This window comes from Microcaecilia unicolor, chromosome 6 (assembly GCF_901765095.1).
Source record: "Microcaecilia unicolor chromosome 6, aMicUni1.1, whole genome shotgun sequence".
Classification (NCBI taxonomy): domain Eukaryota; kingdom Metazoa; phylum Chordata; class Amphibia; order Gymnophiona; family Siphonopidae; genus Microcaecilia; species Microcaecilia unicolor.
In genome coordinates, this window is record NC_044036.1 from 310,150,650 (window position 1) to 310,178,441 (window position 27,792).

Genomic DNA, 27,792 nt, shown 5'->3' on the forward strand with positions numbered 1-27,792 from the left:
GGGCTTTAATTCCTTGCGCTGTTCCGGTGCTAATTTTTCAGCGCTGCTCAGAACAGCACGGGGAATTTGATCATCAGCCCTTAAGTTTGTACCTTGAGGCAATGGAAGGTTAAGTGACTTGCTGAAGGTGGCAATGAGTGACAGTGAAATCTGAATTAAGCTCCCCTAGTTCTCAGCTGGCTACGCTTACCGTAGGCCAACTTTGCACATACTTTGTCCACATGTTTACAGGAGGGAAGAACCCTTTGAGATGGGACTCAGGAGGTTAGGATTATGAACTGTCTGACATTTTTCAAAAGTCATCAGGATTCTAAATGTCCACAAAGTAGAACGATAGGTAATGTCTGAACATTGTTCTGCGTTTAAAACCTCTATCTGCAGTTTTCTAATTCACCCTAGTCCCTCCCAGTCCCCCCCCCCCCTCCATGTGAGTGAGCCTGCCCTGCCTGATTCAATTGTAACTGTGAAACTTGTGTGACCCTATTCTACTTACAACTGCTCATACACAAAACTCTGTGGTAGATAGGACGGTCTGGAGTAAACAGCTCTTGTGCTTTTTTTAACGGGAAAGTCTCATACATAGTCACTAGGCACTCTTGTATCATCCCACTCACCAACAGGTGAGGCCCTTTCTGTGACAATTTTTAATCATCGACAAAACCCCCTTCCTTCCTTCCTTCCTACCTACCTTCCTTCCTTCCTTCCTTCGTGTGCTATCAACCTCTGTTGAAAACTACTTTTTTTTATCTTTTAAACTTTTTTTTCAGTTTTTTATTTTTTAAGGTTATTTACTGCTGTTCTAAGCTTTTTATGCTGCTGTTCTCAGCGTAGCATGTTCAATCTTTCTTCCACTAACATGACAATGCTAATTATGGCAGGCTTGTGGTGGTCACTTATCTGAACCCTTCCAGTGTGTTTTCGAATCTTAACACCCCGACAGGTGCCTGTTTCGCTATCCGGCTTTGTCAAGGGGAATACTAGAACGCCGGGTCTCAACTGCACCATGGCAGCTCAAGGAAGGAGGTGGTGCAGTTGAGACCCGCTGTAATCCCTCTAACTTGGAAAAACCTATTCTACCCAGGAACAGCACAGAAAGAAAGGATTTTCTTTATTGGCTGAATTATATTTGTTTTGCTGAGTATTGCATTATAACCAAACATTGTTGCAAGTACACAGCCTAACCTTATGCAAATTGTGATTGAATATATTTGGAATCTTGTGCCCTGTGACAACAAACACCTTTGTCCTATTGCTGAGGTAATTAAACTGGTCATTCATATAGCTGTCAACTTGACAAACTAGTGCAACTGGAATTTTTATCAGTTTTATAAAAGCTGCTAGTCAAAAGATTAATATTAATGAATAGACGTATTTTTACTTTCATTTTGGGAGCCAAAGGGAAGGTACAAGTGGCATGAAGAACAGTGGAAACTATCTTTTCCCCACTCTCACTGATGTTATCCCCCTTCCGCAATCATCGGTGCACTCCTCCTTCCTCCCTCTCTTCCCCAACCTCTGCACTACCACCCCCCACAGCTCGGAGATCTGCCAATCCAGGCTTCAAGAACCCGGCAACCCCCCCCCCCCCCCCCAAAATTAATAATGTTCAATGGACTTTTCCCTCAGGAATCTGTGCAAACCCCCTTTAAATTCCGTAAGGCCAGCTGCTGTCACTACATTCTCCGGCAACGAGTTCCAAAGTCTAACTACACACTGAGTAAAGAAAAACTTTCTCCTTTTTGTTTTAAATCTGCCTTCCATATCATCAAGCTGATCAATCCATAGACTGGTGGGTTGTGTCCATCTACCAGCAGGTGGAGATAGAGAGCAAACTTTTGCCTCCCTATATGTGGTCATGTGCTGCCGGAAACTCCTCAGTATGTTCTCTATCTCAGCAGGTGGTGGTCACACACAGCAGCAGCTCTGGCTAGGCCTCCAAGCCTAATTTTTAGGTTTTGTTGAGTGCCTGGGGTTGAGGGCTCTTTTGAGCAAGTGCAAACCTGGTGGTGCCAGGTCCCTCCTTTTCTCCCCCCTCCCGCTGGCTCCGTTGAAAAAAAAAAAAAATTTTGAACGGCCTTAAAGGCGTTTATTTCGACGTTTATTTAAGCGTCTATTGCAGCTACTCACTGAGACACCAGGTCGTTACGACTCGGAGCGGACAGCAGGTAATTTTACCTTTTTATAGCGGGCGGGGGTTCCCCGATTCTTCTCCTCGTGGCACATGGCGTCGGAGGGCGAGGGCGCAAAGGGTCGCTCCCCGGGTCGCTCGAGCGCTTCTAGAGGGGATGCGGGGGTCTTCAAGCCGGATTCGCCCTTGGTGGGTGATAGTTTCGCGACCGATGCATGTCCCGGTCCTTCCTCCGGCGTGGCGGTTTTTCCCGCCATAAACGCCCATCCCCCGCTCCTCGCCTCCGCCATCTTGGCCGGCCACGCGGCTCGGACGGCTTCTTCTTGGGCCACCCTTGAGATTGGAGACATTAATGCCATGAACGCCCTTAATTTGGGCGACGGCACAGAAGCGGCTAAAGTTAAGAGCCGTTCTTCCCGCGCGGCTCCTTCGCGGAGTTTCGCGCCGGACGCCATTTTGGATGCGCAGCATGTCTCTCCCCCGCTGTTGCGAGCGCCGGTTGAGAGCGCGCCTAGGGCTGTTGCCCAGGCTGCGGAAGTGCACAGTCTGGGGGGTTTCTCCCCCGAGTTTGTTTTGCTGCTGCATCGGGCCTTCCTCATGCACAACGCTGCCCCCGCTCCCTCCTCTGGTAAGAGGTTGAGGTTCCCAGAGGTAAACGCCCTCGGGTTGATTCCCAGGCCTTGGAGGAATTTGTCTCCTCCGATGTAGATGAGGGCAGCGTGTCTGAGGTCTCCCAACGGTCCTTTGCGGATTCCTTGGAGGAGGCGGATCCCCGCTCGGATGGAGCGGATGACCCCTCTGCAGCGCGGCTTTTTCGCCCGGAGGATTTGCCCAACCTGTTGTTACAGGCCATGGACACTTTGAAGATATCCTCTCCGGAGGACGTCTTTCCCTCAGCCCCTGTTGGCTCTGCCATTATGCTGGGGACGAAGCGCCCGCCTAGAACCTTCCACGTGCATGATGCCATGCACACCTTAATTTCGGCTCAATGGGATGTCCCAGAAGCGAGCCTTAAAGTGGCTAGGGCTATGTCCCGCCTCTATCCTTTGGCTGTGAGCGAACGTGAGGCCTATCTGTGGCCTACCGTGGATTCTTTAATCACTGCGGTGACTAAGAAAACGGCATTGCCGGTGGAAGGTGGCACGGCCCTAAAGGACGCCCAAGACAGGAGATTGGAGGCGGCCTTAAGGTCGTCCTTTGAGGCGGCTGCTTTAAGTTTGCAGGCCTCAGTTTGCGGCTCCTATGTGGCCAGGGCGTGCCTGACCATGGTGCAGCGGGCTTCCCCCTCGGATCATTCCTTGAGGGATGATTGGCCGGCCCTGGAATCGGGCTTAGCCTATTTGGCAGACTTGCTGTATGATGTCTTGAGAGCCTCAGCTAAAGGCATGGCTCAGACTGTCTCTGCGCGGCGGTGGCTTTGGCTGAAACATTGGTCTGCTGACCACGCCTCAAAATCCCGCCTGGCTAGATTGCCTTTTAAAGGCAAGCTGCTCTTTGGGGTCGAGCTGGACAAAATCGTGACTGATCTCGGCACGTCTAAGGGCAAGAAGTTACCGGAGGTCAGGCCTCGGGCTAGTGCTCGTCCCGGTACCTCCAGAGGACGGTTTCAGGAAGCCCGTCGGTACCGCCCGGGCAGGTCGGGTGCTTCTGCCCCCTCTTCCTTTAAGAGGAATTTCTCCCCCAAGCAGCATTCCTTTCGCAGAGACCGCCGTCCCGGAGGTGCTCCCTCCGGTCCTCCCCCAGGGTCTCGTACCCAATGACGGGGTATTGGTCCACGCCCCAGCGCAGATTGGAGGACGGCTGTCCTCGTTTCTGGGCGAGTGGACCACAATAACTTCAGACGCTTGGGTGCTGGAGGTCATCAGAGACGGCTACAAGCTAGAGTTCTGCCGACCCTTAAGAGACGGGTTTGTACTCTCTCCCTGCAAGTCTCCGGTCAAAGCTGTGGCAGTGCAGCAGACTTTGGACAATCTGATCCGCCTGGGTGCGGTCGTTCCGGTGCCAGAAAGTCAGCTTGGCAAGGGGCGTTACTCCATTTACTTTGTGGTACCAAAGAAAGGAGGTTCTGTCCGGCCTATCCTCGACCTCAAAGGGGTCAATCGGGCCTTGAAAGTGCGGCACTTTCGCATGGAGACTCTCCGCTCTGTTATAGCGGCAGTGAAGGCAGGGGAGTACCTGGCATCCTTGGACATCAAGGAAGCGTACCTGCATATTCCCATCTGGCCTCCTCATCAACGCTTTCTGCGTTTTGCAATCCTGGGCCGACACTTCCAGTTCAGAGCCCTCCCGTTCGGGTTGGCTACTGCTCCGCGGACCTTTTCCAAGGTAATGGTGGTCATAGCGGCCTTCCTGCGAAAGGAAGGAGTACAAGTCCATCCTTATCTGGACGACTGGTTGATCCGAGCCCCCTCTTATGCAGAGTGCGGCAAAGCTGTGGACCGGGTAGTTGCTCTTTTGAGCTCCCTGGGATGGATCATCAACTGGGAGAAGAGCCAGCTGCGCCCGACTCAGTCCCTGGAGTATCTGGGAGTTCGATTCGACACCCAAGTGGGCAGAGTGTTCCTGCCAGACAATCGGATTGTCAAGCTTCAGGCTCAGGTGGACCAGTTCCTAGTAGCCTCTCCTCTTCGGGCTTGGGACTATGTGCAGCTGTTGGGCTCTATGACGGCCACGATGGAAGTAGTGCCCTGGGCCAGGGCTCATATGAGACCACTACAACACTCTCTGCTGCAGCGCTGGACTCCGATGTCGGAGGATTATGCGGTGCGTCTTCCCTTGGATCCAGCAGTGCGCAAGGCGCTGAGCTGGTGGATGCAGACAGACAAGTTGTCTGCAGGAATGCCTCTGGTGTCCCCAGAGTGGATTGTCGTCACGACGGACGCCTCGTTATCGGGCTGGGGAGCCCACTGCTTGGGAAGGACAGCGCAGGGGCTCTGGTCTCCTGCAGAGGCAAAGTGGTCTATCAACCTCCTGGAACTCAGAGCCATTCGGTTGGCGCTTTTGGAGTTCATCCCGGTACTGGTGTTGAAGCCTGTACGGGTCCTGTCGGACAATGCCACGGCTGTGGCCTATGTCAACCGCCAGGGAGGTACCAAGAGCGCCCCTCTAGCCAAGGAAGCTATGAGTCTATGCCAGTGGGCGGAAGCGAACCTGGAACAGCTGTCAGCGGCCCACATTGCCGGAGTCATGAATGTCAAGGCGGACTTTCTCAGTCGCCATACCTTGGAGCCCGGAGAGTGGCAGCTATCTGCTCAGGCGTTCTTGGACATCACGAAGCGCTGGGGCCAGCCGAGCCTAGATCTGATGGCGTCATCGGCCAATTGCCAAGTGCCGCGCTTCTTCAGCAGAGGACGGGACCCTCGATCCCTGGGAGTAGATGCTCTTCTCCAACAATGGCCACCACAAGAGCTTCTCTATGTGTTCCCGCCCTGGCCCATGTTGGGCAGGGTACTAGACCGGGTGGCAAAGCATCCCGGCAGGATAATCCTGGTGGGTCCGGATTGGCCCAGGCGTCCCTGGTATGCGGACTTGATCAGGCTCTCAGTCGACGATCCTCTGCGGCTGCCAGTGGAGCAGGGCCTGTTACATCAGGGTCCCGTGGTGATGGAGGATCCCTCCCCCTTTGGTCTTACGGCCTGGCTATTGAGCGGCAGCGTCTGAGGAAGAAGGGCTTCTCAGACAAGGTCATCGCCACTATGCTGAGAGCGAGGAAACGCTCTACTTCTACTGCTTACGCCAGGGTTTGGCGTATCTTTGCAGCGTGGTGTGAAGCAGGCTCTCTTTCTCCTTTCACTGCTCCAATTTCTTCAGTGTTGGCGTTCCTGCAAGAAGGTCTGGACAAAGGCCTGTCGCTCAGTTCCCTTAAGGTCCAGGTAGCGGCTCTGGCTTGCTTCAGGGGCCGCCTGAAGGGTGCTTCCCTGGCTTCGCAGCCAGATGTGGTGCGCTTTCTCAAGGGGGTTAATCACCTGCGCCCTCCTCTGCGCTCAGTGGTGCCTGCGTGGAATCTCAACCTGGTGCTAAGAGCATTGCAGAAGCCGCCGTTTGAACCCTTGTCAAGGGCATCTCTGAAAGACCTGACGTTGGAAGCAGTCTTTTTGGTGGCTATCACTTCAGCCAGAAGAGTTCCCGAGCTCCAGGCGCTCTCGTGTCGAGAGCCTTTTCTACAGTTCACTGAGGCAGGAGTGACTATTCGCACAGTGCCTTCCTTCCTGCCCAAGATTGTTTCTCGCTTCCATGTGAATCAGCAGCTAGGTCTCCCTTCCTTTCGTAGGGAGGACTACCCAGAGGAGTACTCTGCTCTTAAATGTCTGGATGTGAGACGAGTCATCATCAGATACTTGGAAGTGACCAATGATTTCCGGCAATCGGATCATCTGTTTGTCCTGTATACAGGTCCTCGTAAGGGTCTGCAGGCTGCTAAGCCTACAAGTGGCAAGATGGGTCAAGGAAGCCATTGCAGCGGCTTAGGGTCCGTCTCCTTGGAAGAGATTTGCAAGGAGGCAACTTGGGCTTCGGCCCATACCTTTGCCAGGCATTACCGCTTGACTGTGGCTGCTCGGGCGGAGGCCCGGTTTGGAGCTTCAGTGTTGCGGTCAGGGATTCTATGTCCCGCCCTGGGTGAGTACTGCTTCGGTACATCCCACCAGTCTATGGATTGATCAGCTTGATGATATGGAAGGTAAAATTATGTATAATCATACCTGATAATTTTCTTTCCATTAATCATAGCTGATCAATCCATAGCCCCTCCCAGATATCTGTATTGTTTTTATTCTGGTTGCATTTCAGGTTCAAGTTTAGTCTTCAGTTACTTCAGAAAGACTTCGTGTTCAAGTTTTTTCACTTGGATTCTTCAAGAGTTAAGACGAGTTTGTGTTACAGTGAGCTGCTGCATTCCTCTCCCCTCCGTTTTACGGGGCTGGATTGAGACTTAAAATTCTGCCGGCACTCCCTCCCGCTTCGTGCGGCTGTAGGGCAGTTTTGTACCCCTCCCGCTTCGGCGGTGTTAGGGTCAGTCAGCTCCTCCCGCGGTTGCGGTTGCAGGATAAGCCAGATCCCCCCGCATCGGCGGGTGTGGTGTCCCTCCCCCGCTCCGCGGGGATGAGCTGGACGGATTCCCCTCCCCCACTTGTGTGGGGATGAGCTGGGTTAATTCCCCTCCCCCGTTTCGGCGGTGGTGAGCTGGGCAGAGTGTCCCTTCGTGGGTGTAATTCTCTTAAGTGCTGAGTCCTGCGGATGGAGCTTTGATATCGACATACTGAGGAGTTTCCGGCAGCACATGACCACATATAGGGAGGCAAAAGTTTGCTCTCTATCTCCACCTGCTGGTAGATGGACACAACCCACCAGTCTATGGATTGATCAGCTATGATTAATGGAAAGAAAATTATCAGGTATGATTATACATAATTTTACCATATTCTAGCTTTATCTTGTGTCCCTTGGTTTTGTTGTTGTTTGAAAGTGTAAACAAATGCTTCACATCTGTCCATTCTACTCCGCTCATTATCTTGTAGACTTCTATCATATCACCCCTCAGCCGTGGTAGTATTTTATGGTATTATTATGTTTATTGGCAATTTCCATGTCTGAGTTGTATTTACCATGATGTGAAATGTGTTCTCCTCTTGTCAATAAAAATATATATTTTTTTAAATGTGGAGGTGCAAACTATAGCTCATACATTAACAGCTTAGCTCTTGCACAATGTTGAAGACATGGGCTACAGAGGCTGAACTGTCCAGACAATAATCCCTGGATTCTATATAGCGCACCTAGAGATCTGCGCAGAAATCCAGGCATTTTCTATTATAGTGTGCATAACTTAATTGGCTTAACAAGCTAATCAGTATTGTTAACAGCACTTAACAAGCAATAATGAGCTCTAATTGGTAATAATTAGAATTTATGTGCACAGCTCACTGAGGGGCCCTTTTACGAAGCCGCATAAGCGTCTACGCGCGCCCAACATGTGCCAAAATGCAGTTACCATCCGACTACCATGTGGCTCTTGTGGTAATTTCATTTTTGGCGCACGTAGGTCATTACCGCCTGGTTACCGTGTGAGTTTTTACTGCTAGGTCAATGGCTGGCAGTAACGTCTCAGACCCAAAATGGTGCGCAGCAATTTGATTTTGCCGCACGTCCATTTTCAGCAAAAATTTTAAAAAAGGCGGTTTTTACAGGTGTGCTGAAAAATGATTCCGTGTGCGCCCAAAACACGCGCCTAAACTACCACAGGCCATTTTTCAGCGCACCTTAGTAAAAGGACCCCTAAACATTTTCTGTAATAAACTGTGCTTGTGCAGTTCAAAAGGGGCATAGTTATGGGTGGGGAAATGGGTGTTTCATGGGTGTTCCAAAATTTACATGCGTAGTTATAGAATGTGGCCTAGTGCACGTAAATGTACACACAGGGATTTACACATTTTCATTGGTGTAAATGGAAGTGTGTAGTTTTAGGCACTGGGATATCCACTAAGCATGTTCTATTTACCGCACCTAAATCTAGGCACGGTATATAAAATACGCTTCAGCAGAAATGTTTACCGCATGGATGTTTTAGGCGTCTTATATAGAATCTGACCTTAAATGCAGAAAAAATGTATTTAGCATTTGTTAAGTGATTACAACATGTTAGCTTTGGGAATCGCTAATATTTTTGTATTTTGCACACTGGAAGTAGTTCATCATTCTAAGTATAATTAAGCTCTGGAATTGATTGCCAGAGGATGTTATGAAAGCTGCTAGCTTAGCAGGCTTTAAATGAGAATTTGGACAAGTTCCTGGAAGAGAAATCCATAACCCATTATTAACGGCACTGCACTGCACTGTTTGTGTTTCAGATTTTATAGTCTTTTTGGCATCTTTGTGCGGCTTTTTTTTTGTCACGCTTGGGTTTATAACTTGTGTGGGGACTCCTGGGGCGGGCGCTCTGGCTGAGACACGGTGCTATGTCGGGTCAGTATGTGCTATGAAATAGACTGAATGTGACTACCACCGTCTTTCTGGTGTGTTCGGATGTGTCCTGCTGGACCACATTACTCCATTGTTTGACAAGCTGTATTGTAGAAAAGCATTAATTAGATTGTAAGCTCTGTCGAGCAGGGACTGTCTCTTCATGTTCAAGTGGACAGCTCTGCGTACGTCTAGTAGCGCTATAGAAATGATAAGTAGTAGTAGTAGTAGCATATCTGTGTCATTAGAATGTTCTAACGTGTGCTTATTAGATGTTTCATTAGTATTATGCTGACATCATATTATATCTCTGTTATTTGAATTTCAGTTCTGTTAAATGTGTGTGTTTTTGATCCTGTTTCATGATAATCCTATCATTAGGTTTCAATGTGCTGTTTTCAAGTTTACCTCATTTATTGTATTTATGCTTATACTTTGTGAAGTTCTTCCTTCAGCTCACAGGTCAGGGAATGGTTTCTGGCAGTCCCGGACTTCCCTCCAGATCAGGTTAAGCATCACAGCTCTCACTTCCAGATCCAGTTCAACACCCCACTGTAATCCAACTTGGTTTTAAAGCAAAATCCACAAAAAGGAAAAAGAAAACTCCAACCTCCTGGGTTACCAGCTCCCCCTGGGCAACTGGCAAGCTTAGTTCAATTGTAAAGAAAGGGGGAAAAAACCCCACTCAGTTCATCATTTCAGCTCAGCACAGTTCCACCAGTCAGCTGAAGTGTAATCCACACCCTCCAGAAAAAGAAAAAAATATAGGCCAAAGTGTTCAGTTCACTTATTCCATCAACCACTAATGCAAAAGTTCAAAGTAAAGTCTCTCACTCTTTCACCAAAACACTGTAATGGTCCTGCCCACTGCAGGACTAGCAGAGCACAACCCTCTTCACAGTATTAACCTCTGTGACCACCCACACTCTGCCATCCAGTGCTGAAAAGGTTACCTTTTAGGTGTTTGCCTCCCAGTCCATATGGGCCAGATCCTCTGAGCAGGGCCATTCACTAGGGAGCTCTCTCCCTTCCTCTATACAGTCCATGGGCTTTGCTCCCTCCTTCCACTCTCCCCCTCTCTCTTCACTGCCCACCATTTTCAGGGACTCAAGCTCCCCTCCCCCCCTAAGCAGGAAGGTATCTTGTACTGATTACTGCTTCATCTTTCAGTGGCCCCCTGCTGGTGACTGACTTCAATGGCATCCCTTTTCCCGAGCTGCATCCCTTCCAGTTATTCTCCAGAATCCCTACCGGAATTGCCTGCCTATCCTTCTCTTTAATCCTCCTGGGAAACTCTGGGTAAGGTAGTTCAGGACCCGCCTGCCCTTGACTGGAATCACTGTGCTTAGCCCTATCACAACTTGGACATTTTGCTATTGTTATGCTGTTATCAAAATTGTAAGTTTTATGTTAAACGTACCTGCTGTACACTGCCTTGGGTGAATCTCTTCATAAAGGCGGTTAATAAATCCCAATAAATCAATAAATAAGGAGGACTTGGAGGAAATCCACTGCTTGTTCCTGAGTTAAGCACTATTGAATATACCTAATTACACCTAATATACCTAATTACACCTAAACCATACACCTTCAACTGATTATTGAATGTATTTAAGATAATGTAATGACTGCATCATAACAACACTCTGTAAGCCACATTGAGTCTGCAAAAAGGTGGGATAATGTGGGGTACAAATGCAATAATAATAATAATCTCTATATATAAAACACACCTCCAACATTCTGAAGCCTCCACAAGTCCCAACATTCTAAATGCATGGTAGTGAAACCAGGAATTCACCCGAGTGTTGGCCCTGCCCCCCACGTAAAACGTCATGACGTCGAGGACGGAGCAATGACACTCAACCAATCGCATCGCGAACCTGTTACTAAGCGAAGGAACGTGACATAAGACACATCGCGGAACAATGAAAACCAGCAGCAACAGTTGCTACGCGACGGCAACAGCAATGCTAAAAGGACCATATAGATCTCTGCTCTCCACACAAACAACGGACACAGAGGGCATAAGAGGGAAGGAAAAAAAACAGCACATACACACACGCTCTTACTCTTAACTGGCTATAAGGAGCAACTGACCTGCCACTATCACAGGGACTGCTAGCACCTCTCTCTCTCTCTCTCTCACACACACACACACACATACACAAGGGACACAGAGGGGATGGAAGACAAGGAACGAATCGTTGGGTATGGAGGGGGCTGCAGGGGAGATAAGGCAAGAACTGCCTCAAATGTTTGTGCTGTGCTATGTACAATTATAATGCTGTCTCTTCATTTTCACCCTACCTGTGCACACTCTCTTTCACACAGAGACACATACACACACACACACACTTTCTCTGTGTCACACACACACACACACACATACACACACATATACATATACACACTCTCACTCTCTCTATAGCAGGGGCGTAGCCAGACAACAGATTCTGGGTGGGCCTAGACAAGAAGTGGGTGGGCACCAAGTGTTCTTCACCACTACCACCACCACCACCACCACAAAAATATCTCAGCTGGCGAGAAAACACTTCTTTCCACCTTGGCTACCATCAAAGGGAAGTCTTCAGCTGATAGAGCTTGGGATCTCCACCAGCTACCACTAAATGCATGCTACTGTTGGGTGGGCCTGAACCCTAAGTGGGTGGGCCCTGGCCCACCCAGGCCCACCTGTGGCTACGCCACTGCTCTATAGCCTTGCTAGCGCCCGTTTCATTTGTTTACGAAACAGGCCTTTTTTACTAGTAATAATAATAATAATAATAATAATAATAATATTTACTCTTGTGGCATTCTGCCAGGTACTTGTGACATGGATTGGCCACTGTTGTTAGAAACAGGAACTGGGCTTAATGGTCCTTCAGTCTGTCCCAGAAAAGCAATTCTTATGTACTTAAATGCATTTCTGTTTCTGTTTCTCTGATGTTGTTCTGCAAGCAGAATCCAGGTTCTTAGTGTTTCCAGTTCAATTTTTTCTCTTCACATTTTTAAATTTTCTTTCACATTTTTGTTTCTTATATGGGGTAATTTATTCTGCATTTGGTAAGACTATCCATATTTGGCATGGGTGCCTAAAATGTTTGCCTGTGGGCACCAAAATCTTAAGTCCAGCCCTGGTTACTTATATTTTATAATGGCAACAGATGTGTCTATTGCCTTATAAAATATGTTCTCTAACTCACTCTGGGGTCATCGATTCTCTTCTCTAGGTGGCTATTTTAGAAGCACTATTCTTGTTTTGAACATCTGAAAATCAGTGTTTAGACGTCCATATTCCATGGGCATCCAAACTCCGATTTTATAAAGCCATAAAATAGATGTCTAAGTTTGCAGTACATCCATAGGGCAAGGGGGCATGTTCAGGGCATGTTTTGGGTGGGATTAGGATGCGGCTAAAATATGTACCACAAACTCCAATTTCAGAAAGAGAAGGGAGATCCATGTCCTAAAAGACCTGGCGCTTGCCACATCCACCAGGTTACATAAAGGTGCTCCAGTTGAGTGATTTTCCACTGGAAGGATTGTGAGAAGTGACAGTAGGTATTTTCCTGTCCCTGAAGATTTACAATTTTAAAAAAGAAAAAAGAAAATTACAAAGGGCTACAGTGGGATTTGAGCCAATGTCCTCCAGATGGCTATGTAGACTGTCCTCTGCTGCCACAAATACATCCATGCCTATTGTTTTGCCCTGTTCATAGTTTGGGGCAGTGGCATAGCCACAGGGGGGGTGTCTTGGGGGTCTGTCCCCCCACTTTGGGCTTAGGCCCCCTCCAAACCTGCAGCACCCCCTTAAATGGCTGGTGGGGATGCTGAAGCCCCGCCAGCTAATGAAATGAAGTGCCCATGCCGCTCCTTGCCTCCTTGAGCTGCTTCTATAATGCAGGTGTCGGGACTTCTTGCTCATGCTCCATTCACACGAGGACTGAGCGTGCTCAGAGTCCTGGAGTTGGTGGCTGGAGGCACACCTCCGACTTCCGCATTACAGAAGCAGCACAAAGAGATAGGGAGTGGCTCAGGCACTGCATTTCTTTGCCTGGTGGGGCACTGGTATCCTCCCAGCAGCCAGGGGCGTAGCCAGACTTCGGTAGGAGGTGGGTCCGGAGCCCAAGTGAGGGGCACATTTTAGACCCACCTGGCGCCGCTGACCCCTTGCCATTTCTGACCCCTCCCCCGCCATTACCAACCCCCCCTGCCGCCATCACCAACTTTGCCCCCCTGCCGATGACCCTCTTGACCCCCCCGCCCCCGCCGTCATCGCCTACCTTTGCTGGCGAGGGACCCCAATCCCTGGCAGCCAAGGTCCTCTTGCTTCCCGCGCAAGGCTTCGTTCTGTTTCTGATGTCCTGCACGTTGTACGTGCAGGACGTCAGACTCAATGAAACAGAACGAAGCCTTGATCCATGGGAAGCAAGAGGACCTCGGCTGCTGGGGGTTGGGGTCCCCCGCCAGCAAAGGTAACCCACAGCGACTGCGACTGGGGGAGGGTTGGCGGCAGGAGGCAGGGGTTGAGAGGGTCGTTGGCAGGGGGGTCCAGGACCAAATCTACAGGGGCCCAGGCCCCCATGGCCCCACGTAGCTATGCCCCTGCCACCAGCAAATGTATGTTTAACCAGAAGCGAAGCCAGGATGAGCTAGGTTGATGGCACGGGGGGAGCGAGAGCAGACTTCCACCAGAGGGGTGTCAACCTTTGATAGTCAGATATTACTAAGGTGTTGTGCCAGTCTATGTTTGATTTTTTTTCACCGTTTGCCCTATGTACCATAGTCCACAGGGGCATAAAGTGCCATAAATTACCATATCAGAACCATCTAAATTTCAGAAAACTACTGAAGACCACCCTGTTCAAGAAGGCTTACCCTCCAGACCCAACCTAACTTACTTCTTCTTTGTTATTGCAAAATTCATGGACCTTACTATCTTTTTTTCCTCGTATTATCTTTGTTGTTTTTACGATACCTATACGATTATTATCCTCCATTACATTGTCTAATTGCATTTTCTGAATTGTAACCTGCCCTACGGTTTTGTTTAAGCCACATTGAGAATACAACTAGTGGGAAAATGTGGGGTATAAATGTGTTAAATAAATAAATATCAGAAGTGCAATCTGTATTTGCTTTTAAGAAAAACCCACCTGGTTTCTAAATCATTCTAGCAGTTTGCACAGCTGTTGCATTTAGTACCACTCACTACCTGATGGACATTAATGTGTTTTCCTATTAATCTGTCTCCTATATTTTGACCCCTAGTATATGCAAAACTGTTGGAATGTAATTGTATTTTGCATGCATTGCCTGTCACCTATTATTTCTCTGTGATTACTCTGTGACCTCTGATGTGAATTACTTAGAGAGGTCACACTGCTATGCAACTTCCTGTGGGGGTCAGATGCAGCACATGCAGCACATGGAGCACATGGAGCTCATGTTCTCTCCTAACCTGAGAGGATCTATGGTGGTGTGAGCATCCATTACCATCTAAGCACATGGAAGGAGCTGATAAGACAAATGTATAATAATATGTATATATAAGCCTGTCTGATTATAATCAAACTACAAACTGTGAGTAAACAGATGTTTTGTTACTTCAACTTTAAAGTGACTCAGCAGTGAATTATTCAGGGGTGAATGAGAGAGAGATGAAGAAAGAAATTAACATTTCTAAAGCTGAAGCTGTGTGTACTAAAATCTGCTAATTATTTACTACAAATAATCCAACAAAAGGGTTATGGGCCCAGGGCTCAGGAATTGAAAAAGAAGAGAAATATTACCAGGCAGAAAAAAAGGCCACATTTTTCTCTTAAGTTTTAAAGGAAAGATTCAGTCTGTCTCTCTCTCCCCCCACACAGCAGACAGAAGGCTAAGAAAATGGCTGAGGGAAGAAATTCACCATTTTTCTATTCTCTCAAGGTGCCTAAATTAACTGAGTTTAATTATCAGCAATGGGAACTAAGATTCATATGTCTCCTTCGAGCAAAAAGATTGAATATATGCTTAGACCAAGACAGAACAGCTGAAAATATGGCTGAATGGGACAATGCAAACTATTATGTGAAGTGCATGCTTTTGGAAGCTCTCTCAGAGAAACAAGCCATATTAGTGGAGGGAAAAGATACACCAAAGGACATTTTATGTAAGCTGAGAACTATGTATGCAACTACATATGCAAAGCAGCAACCAATTTGGCTGGCAGAGTTGAATGAAACCAAATTAAGGGATAAAAGTAAATGTAATGATCACATTATGCATCTTATGTCTTCATTTCAAAAGTTAGAACTTTCTGGAATTCCCATGTGTGATGCATTGAAAAGAGCATTTCTTTTTACCTCACTATCAAAGAAGTTTGATGTTTTTAGGTCTGTAAATGAGGCCATTGAAGGGCAATCTTTTGAACAGGCAACATCAAAACTAAGGCAGGAATGCATAATAAATGATTCTGAGGAGATGTGTTCTCAAAGCAAGTCAGAGAGAAATGAAACAAATTTCTTGGCAAAGAACAGAGGAAGGCGGAGCTATGGGAAAACTCCACCCAAGGGCAAGCTGATTTGCTACTCATGTGGAAAGGAGGGACATGTATCTAAATGGTGTAAGGAAACACAAAACACTCCCTCTAGCTCACCTAAGCCAATGGAACTAAAGAATTTTCAAACCAGGAAATGTATGAAGGACAAAGATAAACACAAGGGTTTTCTAATGGCAGAAAAATCTTTGACTATGGTAAATAATAATTCAAATGAAAGTACTTGGATTTTGGATTCGGGGAGCACATGCCATTTAACCAATTGTAAGAATTTCTTTCAGGAAATGTGTCCAGAGGAAGGTATTCTTAAAACTGCAAACGCAGGGACTGCTAAGATCCAAGCAAAAGGTATTGGATTCTTAAAATGCAAAGTGTCTAATGAAGTTAAAGAAATTCCTGTAAGTGATGTCTTGTATATTCCCCAAGCAGTTTGCAATATGCTTAGTGTATCTACATTAGATAAGAAGGGATTTGTGATTCATTTTGGGCAGGGGATCATTCTGATTATAAATCCACAAGTGGATATGTGTTTATGTATGGAAATGTACAAATTTCATGGGCCAGTCATAAACAAAGTATTGTGAGTTTGTCTTCTACAGAAGCTGAATACGTGGCCGTATCGGAAGCGTGCAGAGAACTGATGTGGATTGAAAAACTTTTGCTGGATTACGGAATAGCTGAAAAGAGACCAATCCAGATAATGGAAGATAATCAGAGCTGCATCCGACTGTCACAGAATGACAAGGTTCAGTCACGCACCAAGCACATCGCAACGAAATACCACAACGTGCGAGAGTTGGTGAAAGAAGGGGTCATCAGTCTACACTATTGTCACACCAGTGAGATGACAGCTGACATCATGACCAAACCGTTACCCAGAGAACATTTTGTGAATCTGCGTATAAAGCTTGGACTTTGTATGAATAAATAATTGCATGACAGTTATGCATGAGAAGGGGTTTGTTGGAATGTAATTGTATTTTGCATGCATTGCCTGTCACCTATTATTTCTCTGTGATTACTCTGTGACCTCTGATGTGAATTACTTAGAGAGGTCACACTGCTATGCAACTTCCTGTGGGGGTCAGATGCAGCACATGGAGCACATGGAGCTCATGTTCTCTCCTAACCTGAGAGGATCTATGGTGGTGTGAGCATCCATTACCATCTAAGCACATGGAAGGAGCTGATAAGACAAATGTATAATAATATGTATATATAAGCCTGTCTGATTATAATCAAACTACAAACTGTGAGTAAACAGATGTTTTGTTACTTCAACTTTAAAGTGACTCAGCAGTGAATTATTCAGGGGTGAATGAGAGAGAGATGAAGAAAGAAATTAACATTTCTAAAGCTGAAGCTGTGTGTACTAAAATCTGCTAATTATTTACTACAAATAATCCAACAAAAACAAGGCTTGATCCCACAATGATGTTAGAAGAAAAGTGGCTCTAAGACAAGCATTTAGTTTGCTGGGGCAAGGATACTGGTATTTCAACAACAGAAACATTAAACTTAAATATATGGCTATTTTTATAAGAAGCACTTGACCTTCTGAAGACTGTTCTTTAACAACAGCAAGGAACCACAGAGGGAAAAACAGTAAACAACAAATTATTTAAGAACTGTGTTGTTGTATTCTAAGCAGTATTATCTGTATGGGATATTTCTGCATTTCTTCAAGTAGTTGTTGGGGAAAGTAGGTAAAATGCATTGTAGCATTATTGTGAAACATTTAAACATTTAATGGTTAAATTTTTTTATACTAATAAAAAAGAATTAATATTTATATATTGTAGTTACTTTGTAAGAAGAGATGCATATTCATTGTGGATATCATGAAAACCTGACTGGCTAGATGTGTCCAGAGGACTGGGTTGAAATCCCTGCATTAAATTTGTGTGCAGCATTATAGAATTAGGGAGATCCACTCAATTTGCCTGCTCAGATTTACACCAAGTTTCAGCTGGGGTAAAACTTGGTGCCCAAAGTTGAGCTGGATTCGGTGCTACTACTACACACTTTTCTATAAAGGGAACCTATCCTTAGGTGCTCTTTATAGAACGTGATTTGCACTGATTTTTTTGGAGCATTGTAGCCTGAATTTAGCCCAAAGTGACTGAGGACAGTTGGCCAGAGAGGGCTAAACATGCTTCCTTACTTTATGTTTTGAATGCTTCCGTGTAATGAGTTGCTATTAAATATTCTTAACAACGCCTTACAGGCATGCATTTTCTATTACATAAAAAGATATATCATCTAGAAGGGAAAGATTGAAAGTGAAAGTAGAAAGAAATCCAGACCGAAGTGCAGGCAGCAATTTCTACTGTTACTAGAGACACGACATCACCCTCAGTGTGTTCCCGAATGTGATGCCTTTAAGGTGAGTGTGTTAGAGAATTTCTGATTCGGAAGCAATGTTACTGCTTCTGCCTCTGCTCCCTGTGACTCTGTAATTCACCTGCTGCCCCGGTTTTGGGTTCTTTTAGAATGTCGAAGTTCTGGACGCGGTTTAACAGGGAAAGTGAGATGCCCTCTATGCCTCTGCAGTGGTTTTAAAGAACTATTCTACTGTCTAGGTGCTAAATGAAATGTTAAATCATGCCATTTCTCTTGCGAATTCTTGTCACTCCAACTTGCAAAACGTGTTGTGTTCATGTCAGTTCTAAGTACTGTGGGCAGCGATGTTCTTTTCTGGAAGGCACACGCTTCAGTTTCTGCAGGTCCTTCTCCCTTTTACCAGTCCGAAGTACACTGGCTGTGCCGTAGAGAGATTAGATGAGCAAACGAGTTGTAGGAGGTATCTTTTTGTCGGACGGACTCAAGTCAATACAACTGTGGCTAGCTTTAGTAAGATTTTGTTCTTGCTTCTGTTTGTGATTTTTTTAATAAGTAACTCAAGGTGACATTTGGGTGTAGTAGGAAGAAAATGCTTTCAACAAATACTGTTTTGTTTTTTAGATTTGCAGAGAAGTTATTTGGTCGTGTTGCTAGATACTTAAAAGATTTGACGTTTGAGCCCATAGGGGCAGCCTGGTAGCCCTCACTGCTCTTGCAGATTTTACTAAATAAATCAACACTCACAGTCCCCTGGTAAACATTTTCTGCCTTAAGGGTTCTGGTTGGGATGTGACTTAGTAGCAGAGTGGTTTTTGAGGTCTGTGTGTTTGTGACCAGAATGATCCTCCTGAGTCTTATCTGTCTAATGCAGAGAGGACACCTGCTGCCTGTCTGGGTTAAAGGTGACCAGAGGGATACTACTACTACTACTTATCATTTCTATAGCGCTACTAGACGTACACAGTGCTGTACACTTGAAAATGAAGAGACAGTCCCTGCTCAACAGAGCTTACAATCTAATAAGGCCAGACAAACAGGACAAACAAGAGATAAGGGAATATTAAAGTGAGGATGATAAAATAAGGCTTAGGAGTTAAAAGCAGCATCAAAAAGGTGGGCTTTTAGCTTAGATTTGAAGACGGCCAGAGATAGAGCTTGACTATTGGCTCAGGAAGTCTATTCCAGGCATATGGTGCAGCAAGATAAAAGGAACGGAGTCTGGAGTTAGGGGTGGAGTAGAAGAGTGCAGATAAGAGAGATTTACCCAGTGAGTGGAATTCCGGGGAGGAGTGTAGGGAGAGATAAGAGTGGAGAGGTACTGAGGAGCTGCAGAGTGAATGTACTTGTAAGTCAATAACATATAGTAACATAGTAGATGACGGCAGAAAAAGACCTGCACGGTCCATCCAGTCTGCCCAACAAGATAACTCATATGTGCTACTTTTGTGTATACCTTACCTTGATTTGTATCTGTCTTTTTCGGGGCACAGACCGTATAAGTCTGCACAGCACTATCCCCGCCTCCCAACCATCAGCCCCGGCTCCCACCACCGGCTCTGCCATCCAATCTCGGCTAAGCTCCTGAGGATCCATTCCTTCTGAACAGGAATCCTTTATGTTTATCCCACGCATGTTTGAATTCCGTTACCATTTTCATCTCCACCACCTCCCGCGGGAAGGCATTCCAAGCATCCACCACTCTCTCCGTGAAAAAATACTTCCTGACATTTTTCTTGAGTCTGCCCCCATTCAATCTCATTTCATGTCCTCTAGTTCTACCGCCTTCCCATCTCCGGAAAAGGTTCGTTTGCGGATTAATACCTTTCAAATATTTGAACGTCTGTATCATATCACCCCTGTTTCTCCTTTCCTCCAGGGTATACATGTTCAGGTCAGCAAGTCTCTGCTCATACATCTTGTAACGCAAATCCTATACCATTCTCGTAGCTTTTCTTTGCATCGCTTCAATTCTTTTTACATCCTTAACAAGATACAGCCTCCAAAACTGAACACAATACTCCAGGTGAGGCCTCACCAACGATTTATACAGGGGCATCAAAACCCCCTTTCTTCTGCTGGTCACACCTCTCTCTATACAGCCTAACAACCTTCTAGTTACGGCCACCGCCTTGTCACACTGTTTCGTTGCCTTCAGATCCTCAGATACTATCACCCCAAGATCCCTCTCCTCGTCTGTACATATCAGACTCTCACCGCCTAACACATACGTCTCCCATGGATTTCTACTCCCTAAGTGCATCACTTTGCATTTCTTCTAGCTTCCTTTCATGTTTTCCACTCCCTCCCGGGTGTCCACTCTGTTACAGATCTTAGTATCATCCGCAAATAGGCAAACTTTACCTTCTAACCCTTCGGCAATGTCACTCACAAATATATTGAACAGAATCGGCTCCAGCACCGATCCCTGAGGCACTCCACTACTCACCTTTCCCTCATCCGAGCAAATTCAACCACCACCCTCTGGCGTCTGTCCGTCAACCAGTTCCTAATCCAGTTCACCACTTCGGGTCCTATCTTTAGCCTGTCCAGTTTATTTAAGAGCCTCCTGTGGGGAACCGTGTCAAAAGCTTTGCTGAAATCTAAGTAGATTACGTCTATAGCTCGTCCCTGATTCAGTTCTCCGGTCACCCAATCAAATACCTCAATGAGATTCATTTGGCACGATTTCCCTTTGGTAAAACCATGTTGTCTCGGATCTTGCAACTTATTGGTTTCTAGGAAATTCACTATCCTTTCCTTCAGCATCACTTCCATTACTTTTCCAATAACCGAAGTGAGGCTTACCGGCCTGTAGTTTCCAGCTTCTTCCCTATCACCACTTTTGTGAAGAGGGACCACATCCGCCGTTCTCCAATCCTTCGGAACCTCTCCTGTCTGCAAGGATTTATTAAACAAATCTTTAAGAGGACCCACCAGAACCTCTCTGAGCTCCCTCAATATCCTGGGGTGGATCCCGTCCGGTCTCATGGCTTTGTCCACCTTTAGATTTTCAAGTTGTTCATACACACTCTCTTCCATGAACGGTGCTATATCCACTCCATTGCAGTCCTTCTCCAGGATTTTCTTCTGTGAAAACAGAACAAAAGTATCTATTTAGCAAATTTGCTTTTTCTTCATCATTATCCACATAGCGGTTCGCAGTACCTTTTAGTCTCACAATTCCCTTTTTAGTCATTCTCCTTTCACTAATATACCTGAAGAAATTTTTGTCACCCCTTCTTACCTTTCTAGCCATTTGTTCTTCCGCACGCGCTTTCGCCAGACGTATCTCTCTCTTGGCTTCTTTCAGTTTCATCTGGTATTCCTCCCCATGTTCTTCTTCATGAGTTTTTCTGTATTTCTGGAACGCCAACTCTTTAGCCTTTATTTTCTCAGCCACTTGCTTGGAGAACCATATCGTTTTCCTTTTTCTCTTGCTTTTATTTACTTTCTTTACATAAAGGTTTGTGGCCCTATTTATAGCTTCTTTCAGCCTGGACCACTGTCCTTCCACTTCTCGTACGTCCTCCCAGCCCATCAGCTCCTTTCTTAGTTATTCCCCCTTTTTACTAAAGTCAGCATGCTTGAAGTCCAGGACTTTGAGTTTTGAGTGGCTGCCCTCCACTTCAGCTGTCATATCAAACCAAACCGTTTGATGGTCACTGCTGCCAAGGTTGACACCCATTCGGACATTTGACACGCTATCCCCATTTGTGAGCACCAGATCCAGCGTTGCTCCCTCCCTCGTGGGTTCAGTCACCATTTGTCTGAGCAGAGCACTTTGGAAAGCATCCATGATTATCTTTACTTCTTTCCGATTCTGCAGATGGAACCTTCCAATCTACATCCGGCAGATTGAAATCTCCCAGCAACAGCACCTCTCTCTTGTTTCGCAACTTTTGAATATCTGCGATCAGGTCTTTATCTAATTCTTCCAATTGTGTCGGAGGTCTGTAGACAACACCCACGTGGACAGAGGTTCTATTATCTCTTTTTAAGGTTCCTCTTTTTAAGAGGAGTTTGAACTGTATGCAGAAACGGATAGGGAGCCAGTGAAGTGACTTGAGGAGAGGGCTCTAACGATTTTTTAGTGCATCTAGCCCTCAGATCACTATTAGGTCTGGAGCTCTTTGAGGCTTTTTTCCTCCTCACGGTGTAACGTTCTGTACTTCCACATATTTTTTGTTACACTAGTGGGTCATTGTTTCTTATTTATTTTTGGGTGATGAGTTGAGTGACTTCACATCCATTTATGTGTGTGTATAGTGTAATGTTTAAATAGCAGGTGCTATCCCAGAAATACAAAAAGGACATTGATTCCCAATGGTTTATTACCCCAGGTAAAACGTAGGGCTTTCTATTATTTATATTCAATATCTTTATTCTGTTGTTATCCTATATAATAATTCTCACCTCCAACGTTCTAAAACTGGCTGCCTGGTGTCCGTAATTTTCTCCGAAGCCTCAGCTGACATCATCTGTCCATCTGTCTCTGCCCCGCCCTTGCGTCAAAATGTTATGATGTCGAGGGCGGGTAAAAGCAAAGAAAAACTCGCCGCTGGCTGCACCCCTCCCCGCCCTCCTCCCCGAGACGCCGCGCCAGCTGCCTGGCTGGACCCCCCCGTCCACCTTCCCTCCCTCACCTGGACACAGAGTCATGAATGGACCACAACCTCTCCCCCCGCTCCTTCATAGTCGCCACTGGACTCGCTGCTCTCTCCCTCCCCCCTCCCGAGTCGCCGCTATACCCCGTCCCTCCACCCACAGTCACCCTCACCCACCCTCCTCTCCAGTGGACACTCGCACCAGCTGCTCACTCGCCATCCCGCTGCCCTCCCTCTCTTCTCCAAGTCCACGTTACAAATCTCGGAGAGGACGAAGAGGGAGGGCGGCGGGACGGCGAGAGAGTGGCTGTTGCGAGTGTCCATCGGGGAGGAGGGTGCGTGAGGGTGACTGTGGGCGGAGGCGGGACGGGTCCAGCAGCGACTCAGGAAGGGGGAGGGACGCAGAGAGCAGCGGTCCCACTCCAGCGCAGACGTCATCCCTGTTCACGAAAAACAAAGCAAGCAAACCTTTCAGATGCTGCACGAGGATCAATAGACAAGAGTGAAAATGAGCCAATCAACTCCACTGTAAGTAAAGAAGCCCATTGGTTAATCTCTGTTTCCACTCACCCACGCTGCCTTCATTGCCATACACTCAAAACCTAACAGACCTAGGAGCTGCTTCTCCACATTGTCATTTTAAAATTGTTGCTCCATCACAAACAACTCTACAGCTGTTTCAACTGGATAGACAGTGCCTTAAAAGGTGGAGGAAAAAAGGTTTTTGTTTTTTGTTTCTTCCTGAACAGCTTTTTAATTTATTTGAAACCCAACCATCTGTACATATCAATATCATGACATCACAATTGAATATCACTAAAACATTTTAAAAATTATTATAGCTGGTAGAAACAGCAATTTTAAACTCTGCATTTTGTGCATATTTTTCTACTCTAAAAACTTTATCCTGGTGAGTGCCCATGGCTGCGTCAGCCCCGCCGTTGCCTGTCAATGTGTGCGAGTGAGAGTATGACGGAGCTCCTGGTGGCTGTGGGTCAGGCCAGGACTTAGCTGGTGGACGGGAAACACAGTGTGTCGTTAGGTTGACAGCGAATAGCAACCCCCCCCCCCCCCACTCCCAAGCATCTTGAAGGGAGGGAACAGGACCCTGAAACTGGGAGGGGGACCCTGGAACTGGGATGGAGGGAGGGAAGGTGGCCCTGGAACTGGGAGGGTGGGGACTCTGAAACTCAGAGGGAGGGAGGGTGCGGGGACCCTGGAACTCGGAGGGACCATGGGACTGGGAGGGGGGATGACCCTGGAACTGAGAGGGAGGGAGGGAAGGGGGACCCGGGAACTGGGAGGGAGGAGGGAGGGGCCCCTGGCACACACTCTGATTCACATACATACACTCTCTCTCTCACAGACATACTCGCACCCAGTCACACTCTCTCTGTCACACACGCTCACTCTCGAACATTCACTCACTCTCACACAGTCAATCTCACACACACTGTCTCAAACATACACACTCCGAAGAAAACCTTGCTAGCGCCCCTTTCATTTGTCAGAAACGGGCCTTTTTTTACTAGTTATTATATAAACCACTCTGACTTGTCTGACAAATAGGGTGGTATATCAATCTAGATTTATTGGTTATATAGTAACATAATAAATGACGGCAGATAAAGACTTGAGTTGTCCACAGTCACACTCATTATCAATTCTAGATTAAATCAACAATGAACGTGATATTATATATTTGATCATGTTCTTTCTTTGGTGTTTCTGGGACATAGACCATAGAAGTCTGGCTCTGTCCTTATGTTCCAACTACTGGAGTTTCTGTCGAAGTTCTCTCTAGCCCATCCTAAAGCAGATCGCCATATGTGGGACTCAGACCGTACAAACCAGCCAAGCATCGGCCTTAGCTGATACAGCCAGAGCTGCCATCTAAGCGCCACTTGACATGCAAATACATATGCAACCCTTACGTTTTTTTTTTTTTTAAGTATTAAATTTCTAATTACAGATCCTCTGTGTTTATCCCACGCTTTTTTTTAATTCCGCCACTGTCTTTTTTCTCCACCGCCTGATAAACCTTTCTTGCTTAAAAAGTTTAACTTGAACTGTTATTGTCTTGTTGTTGACAGGTCTGAGTACATCCCATGGCTTCACTGTGCTGTGTCGTTCACTGCTTCCTGCTCATGTTCATTACATCCTCAGTTTCTCAACGTGAGTTCTGTTTTTCTTTTCTGTCCTGTTCCCTCCATATATAGAGGGGGAGGGGCTATGCATACTTTATCACTTCATTAGATTTGCTTTGGGAGTGTCCATTTTCTTTTGTTTCAAATTGTTTTCTCATTTTATTTTGTCTTTAGTTTTATCATGCAGTACAGTACTGATATGAGGTGCATGTTAAAAACAAATGGGCTTTTATTCAGCCAGCAGCAGTCATTGTTTTCTTAAACACTAATCGTCACCAGCTAGATTAGCCCCTGATATTCAGTGCCAAGCCATGTCCGGACACAGACACTGAATATCGAGGGGGGGCTAATTTCACAGGCTTGGCCAATATTTAGCTGGGACCCACGTGTAACCTTTTGTAACTTAAAAAAAGAAAAGCTTCTCAATACCCCTCCAAACCCCCTGACAAAGCCTCCCTGTTTCCCCCAACCTTCTCTCTAATCCCCTCCAAGACAGACCCCACTCCCTGCAGTCTAGGTAGGTCCCATGGGTCTACCTTTGCTTCCTAGTGGTCTAGTGGGGTTGTTGGGGGCAGGAGCAAAGCCCCCTCTCTCCTGTCCCTTGTTGCTGCCAGGACCAAATAGCTGCAGCAACCTCTTGCGGTACCAGCAGCCGCAAGGGGCTGGGGGGGGCTTTACTCCCGTCCCCATTGAACCCACTGGACCACCAGAGAGCAAAGGTAGGCCTGGGGGAGGGAGGGTGTCTGTATTTGAGCGTAGCCAGGGAGGGAGTCTAAGCTATGCTCAAATAGAGTGATATCAATTTGGACCCCGGGACCCCCAACGTCGGTTCCTTGTGAGAGAAACAGATTTGATTGCAAGTTAAGTAAAGCTTTTTACATTGTTAAATAATTTGCCATAATTACCTAAGAATAATAGCACATAGATGTCAGTTTTAGGAGGGTTTTTTTTTTTTTTTGCCTATGATGAAGCAAAAGAGCATTTTTGGCTTTTAAGCCGTGAGCTTTTGAAAGCCTATTTGGTTTCTTGAGGATTTTTCCTCCTTTTTATGAAAAGACATATCAAGTAATAAAAAGAGAGGTCTTTGGTCACAATTCTTTAAAGAACTAATATTTTGATTTAGTGTTTATTGCAAATCAGAATATAGACATTCAAGTCGGGACGTCTGAAGTTCCCCTAGAATTTTAGAACAAGATCTGCCGACTGTAGATCCTGTTCTCAAATAAACAGTGAAACAGTCATGTGCCAGTTATATGTAGAAAGAGCATCCATGTTAGAAAAATGGATGTCTAAAATATGAGCGGGGCGACTCAGGAATAATTTTGCTAGCTGTGGCCAACATGTTTGCTTGTTTTTCCAAAACAAGATAAATATTTTTGCATCAATCAAACATAAATAACAGTCCAGTTCAATAACAGGTTTCAAAGTAGAAAGTGACATGGGGAAAAAGTTTGTCCCCTTCCTGTCCCCATGGGATCTGTCCCTGTGCCCATCCCCGCAGTTACTGCTGGTCACCATTTCCTTGTCATTCTCTACCCAGTACCCCTGCCAGTCTGGCTTACGAAGTACCTGCTCCAAAACTTTGACTTGAAATGCCACCTCTTGCTTTGGACTGTAAAACAAGTGTCTTATTCATAACTTAGAAATAGAATGTGAGCAAAAGTGCATCAGCTTTGTCCTTTGCCCTAGAGGTAAGCTTATGACCAACAGAAAAAAAGATGGGGCTCAAAACCTTAGCAATATATGTTTCACAGTCGGTTTCGGAACTTTTTTGTCATTTTACTTGTGCACGTTGTAAGCAGGGTGTGAGATTAAAAGAGCACATGGGCACTATTTTATTGTTTTCCATGCTACTGGAACGTACCATAATGTATGGGGCTCTAGTGGTTTTTGTGTTTACTACTACTACTTATCACTTCTAAAGCGCTTCAAGGCATAAGCAGCGCTGGACACCATACATGAAAAGACAGTCCCTGCTCAAAGAGCTCACAATCTATAAATGGAATGTTGCTAGTGTAATAGCAACATTCCATGTAGAATCTCAAATAGTAGCAACAGAATCTCCAATAGTAGCAACATTCCATGTAGAATCTCAAGTAATAGCAACATTCCAGAATCTCAAATAGTAGCAACATTCCATGTTCCACTGCACTAACCACTAGGCTACTCCTCCACTAGCAACATTCCATCTAGAAGCCTGCCCTTGCAGATCAGCAACACAGCCACACAGGCTTCTGTTTCTGTGAGTCTGACGTGCAGGACGTCAGACTCACAGAAACAGAAGCCTGCGCAGCCACATTGCTGATCTGCAAGGGCAGGCTTCTACATTACTACTACTACTACTTATCACTTCTATAACGCTACAAGGCATATGCAGCGCTGGACACCATACATGAAAAGACAGTCCCTGCTCAAAGAGCTCACAATCTAAAAATGGAATGTTGCTAGTGTAATAGCAACATTCCATGTAGAATCTCAAATAGTAGCAACATTCCATGTAGAATCTCAAGTAATAGCAACATTCCAGAATCTCAAATAGTAGCAACATTCCATGTTCCACTGCACTAACCACTAGGCTACTCCTCCACTAGCAACATTCCATTTAGAAGCCTGCCCTTGCAGATCAGCAACGCAGCCACACAGGCTTCTGTTTCTGTGAGTCTGACGTGCAGGACGTCAGACTCACAGAAACAGAAGCCTGCGCGGCCACATTGCTGATCTGCAAGGGCAGGCTTCTACATTACTACTACTACTACTTATCACTTCTATAACGCTACAAGGCATACGCAGCGCTGGACACCATACATGAAAAGACAGTCCCTGCTCAAAGAGCTCACAATCTAAATAGGACAGACAGACAGAACATATTGCTTATTGTCCTATTTTTTATGCTTCAAAATTTTAACAAACAACTCTTAACCCAACTAATCCCCAACCTTTCTGCACAATGTTTAGTACTCTGTAATTCTGCTAACGCCCTCTACAGAGAAAGAGAGGGAGACTGCAAATAATGTGATCCATGCCTAAGTATGCCCTGGTTTAATTATAACAAGATGCCTATCAAGGGAT

At 46.1% G+C, this 27,792-nt stretch overlaps 1 protein-coding gene across 1 annotated transcript in view; it reads left to right on the forward strand.

Annotated features, from left to right (window-relative positions):
- LOC115472554 overlaps window positions 1-27,792 on the forward strand; it is a 73,081-nt gene that overhangs the window by 19,883 nt on the left and 25,406 nt on the right. Inside the window, exon 2 of the mRNA XM_030206851.1 lies at window positions 24,677-24,751. Coding sequence (XP_030062711.1) covers window positions 24,677-24,751 — 75 coding nt within the window. The remainder of the gene's footprint in view (window positions 1-24,676; window positions 24,752-27,792) is intronic.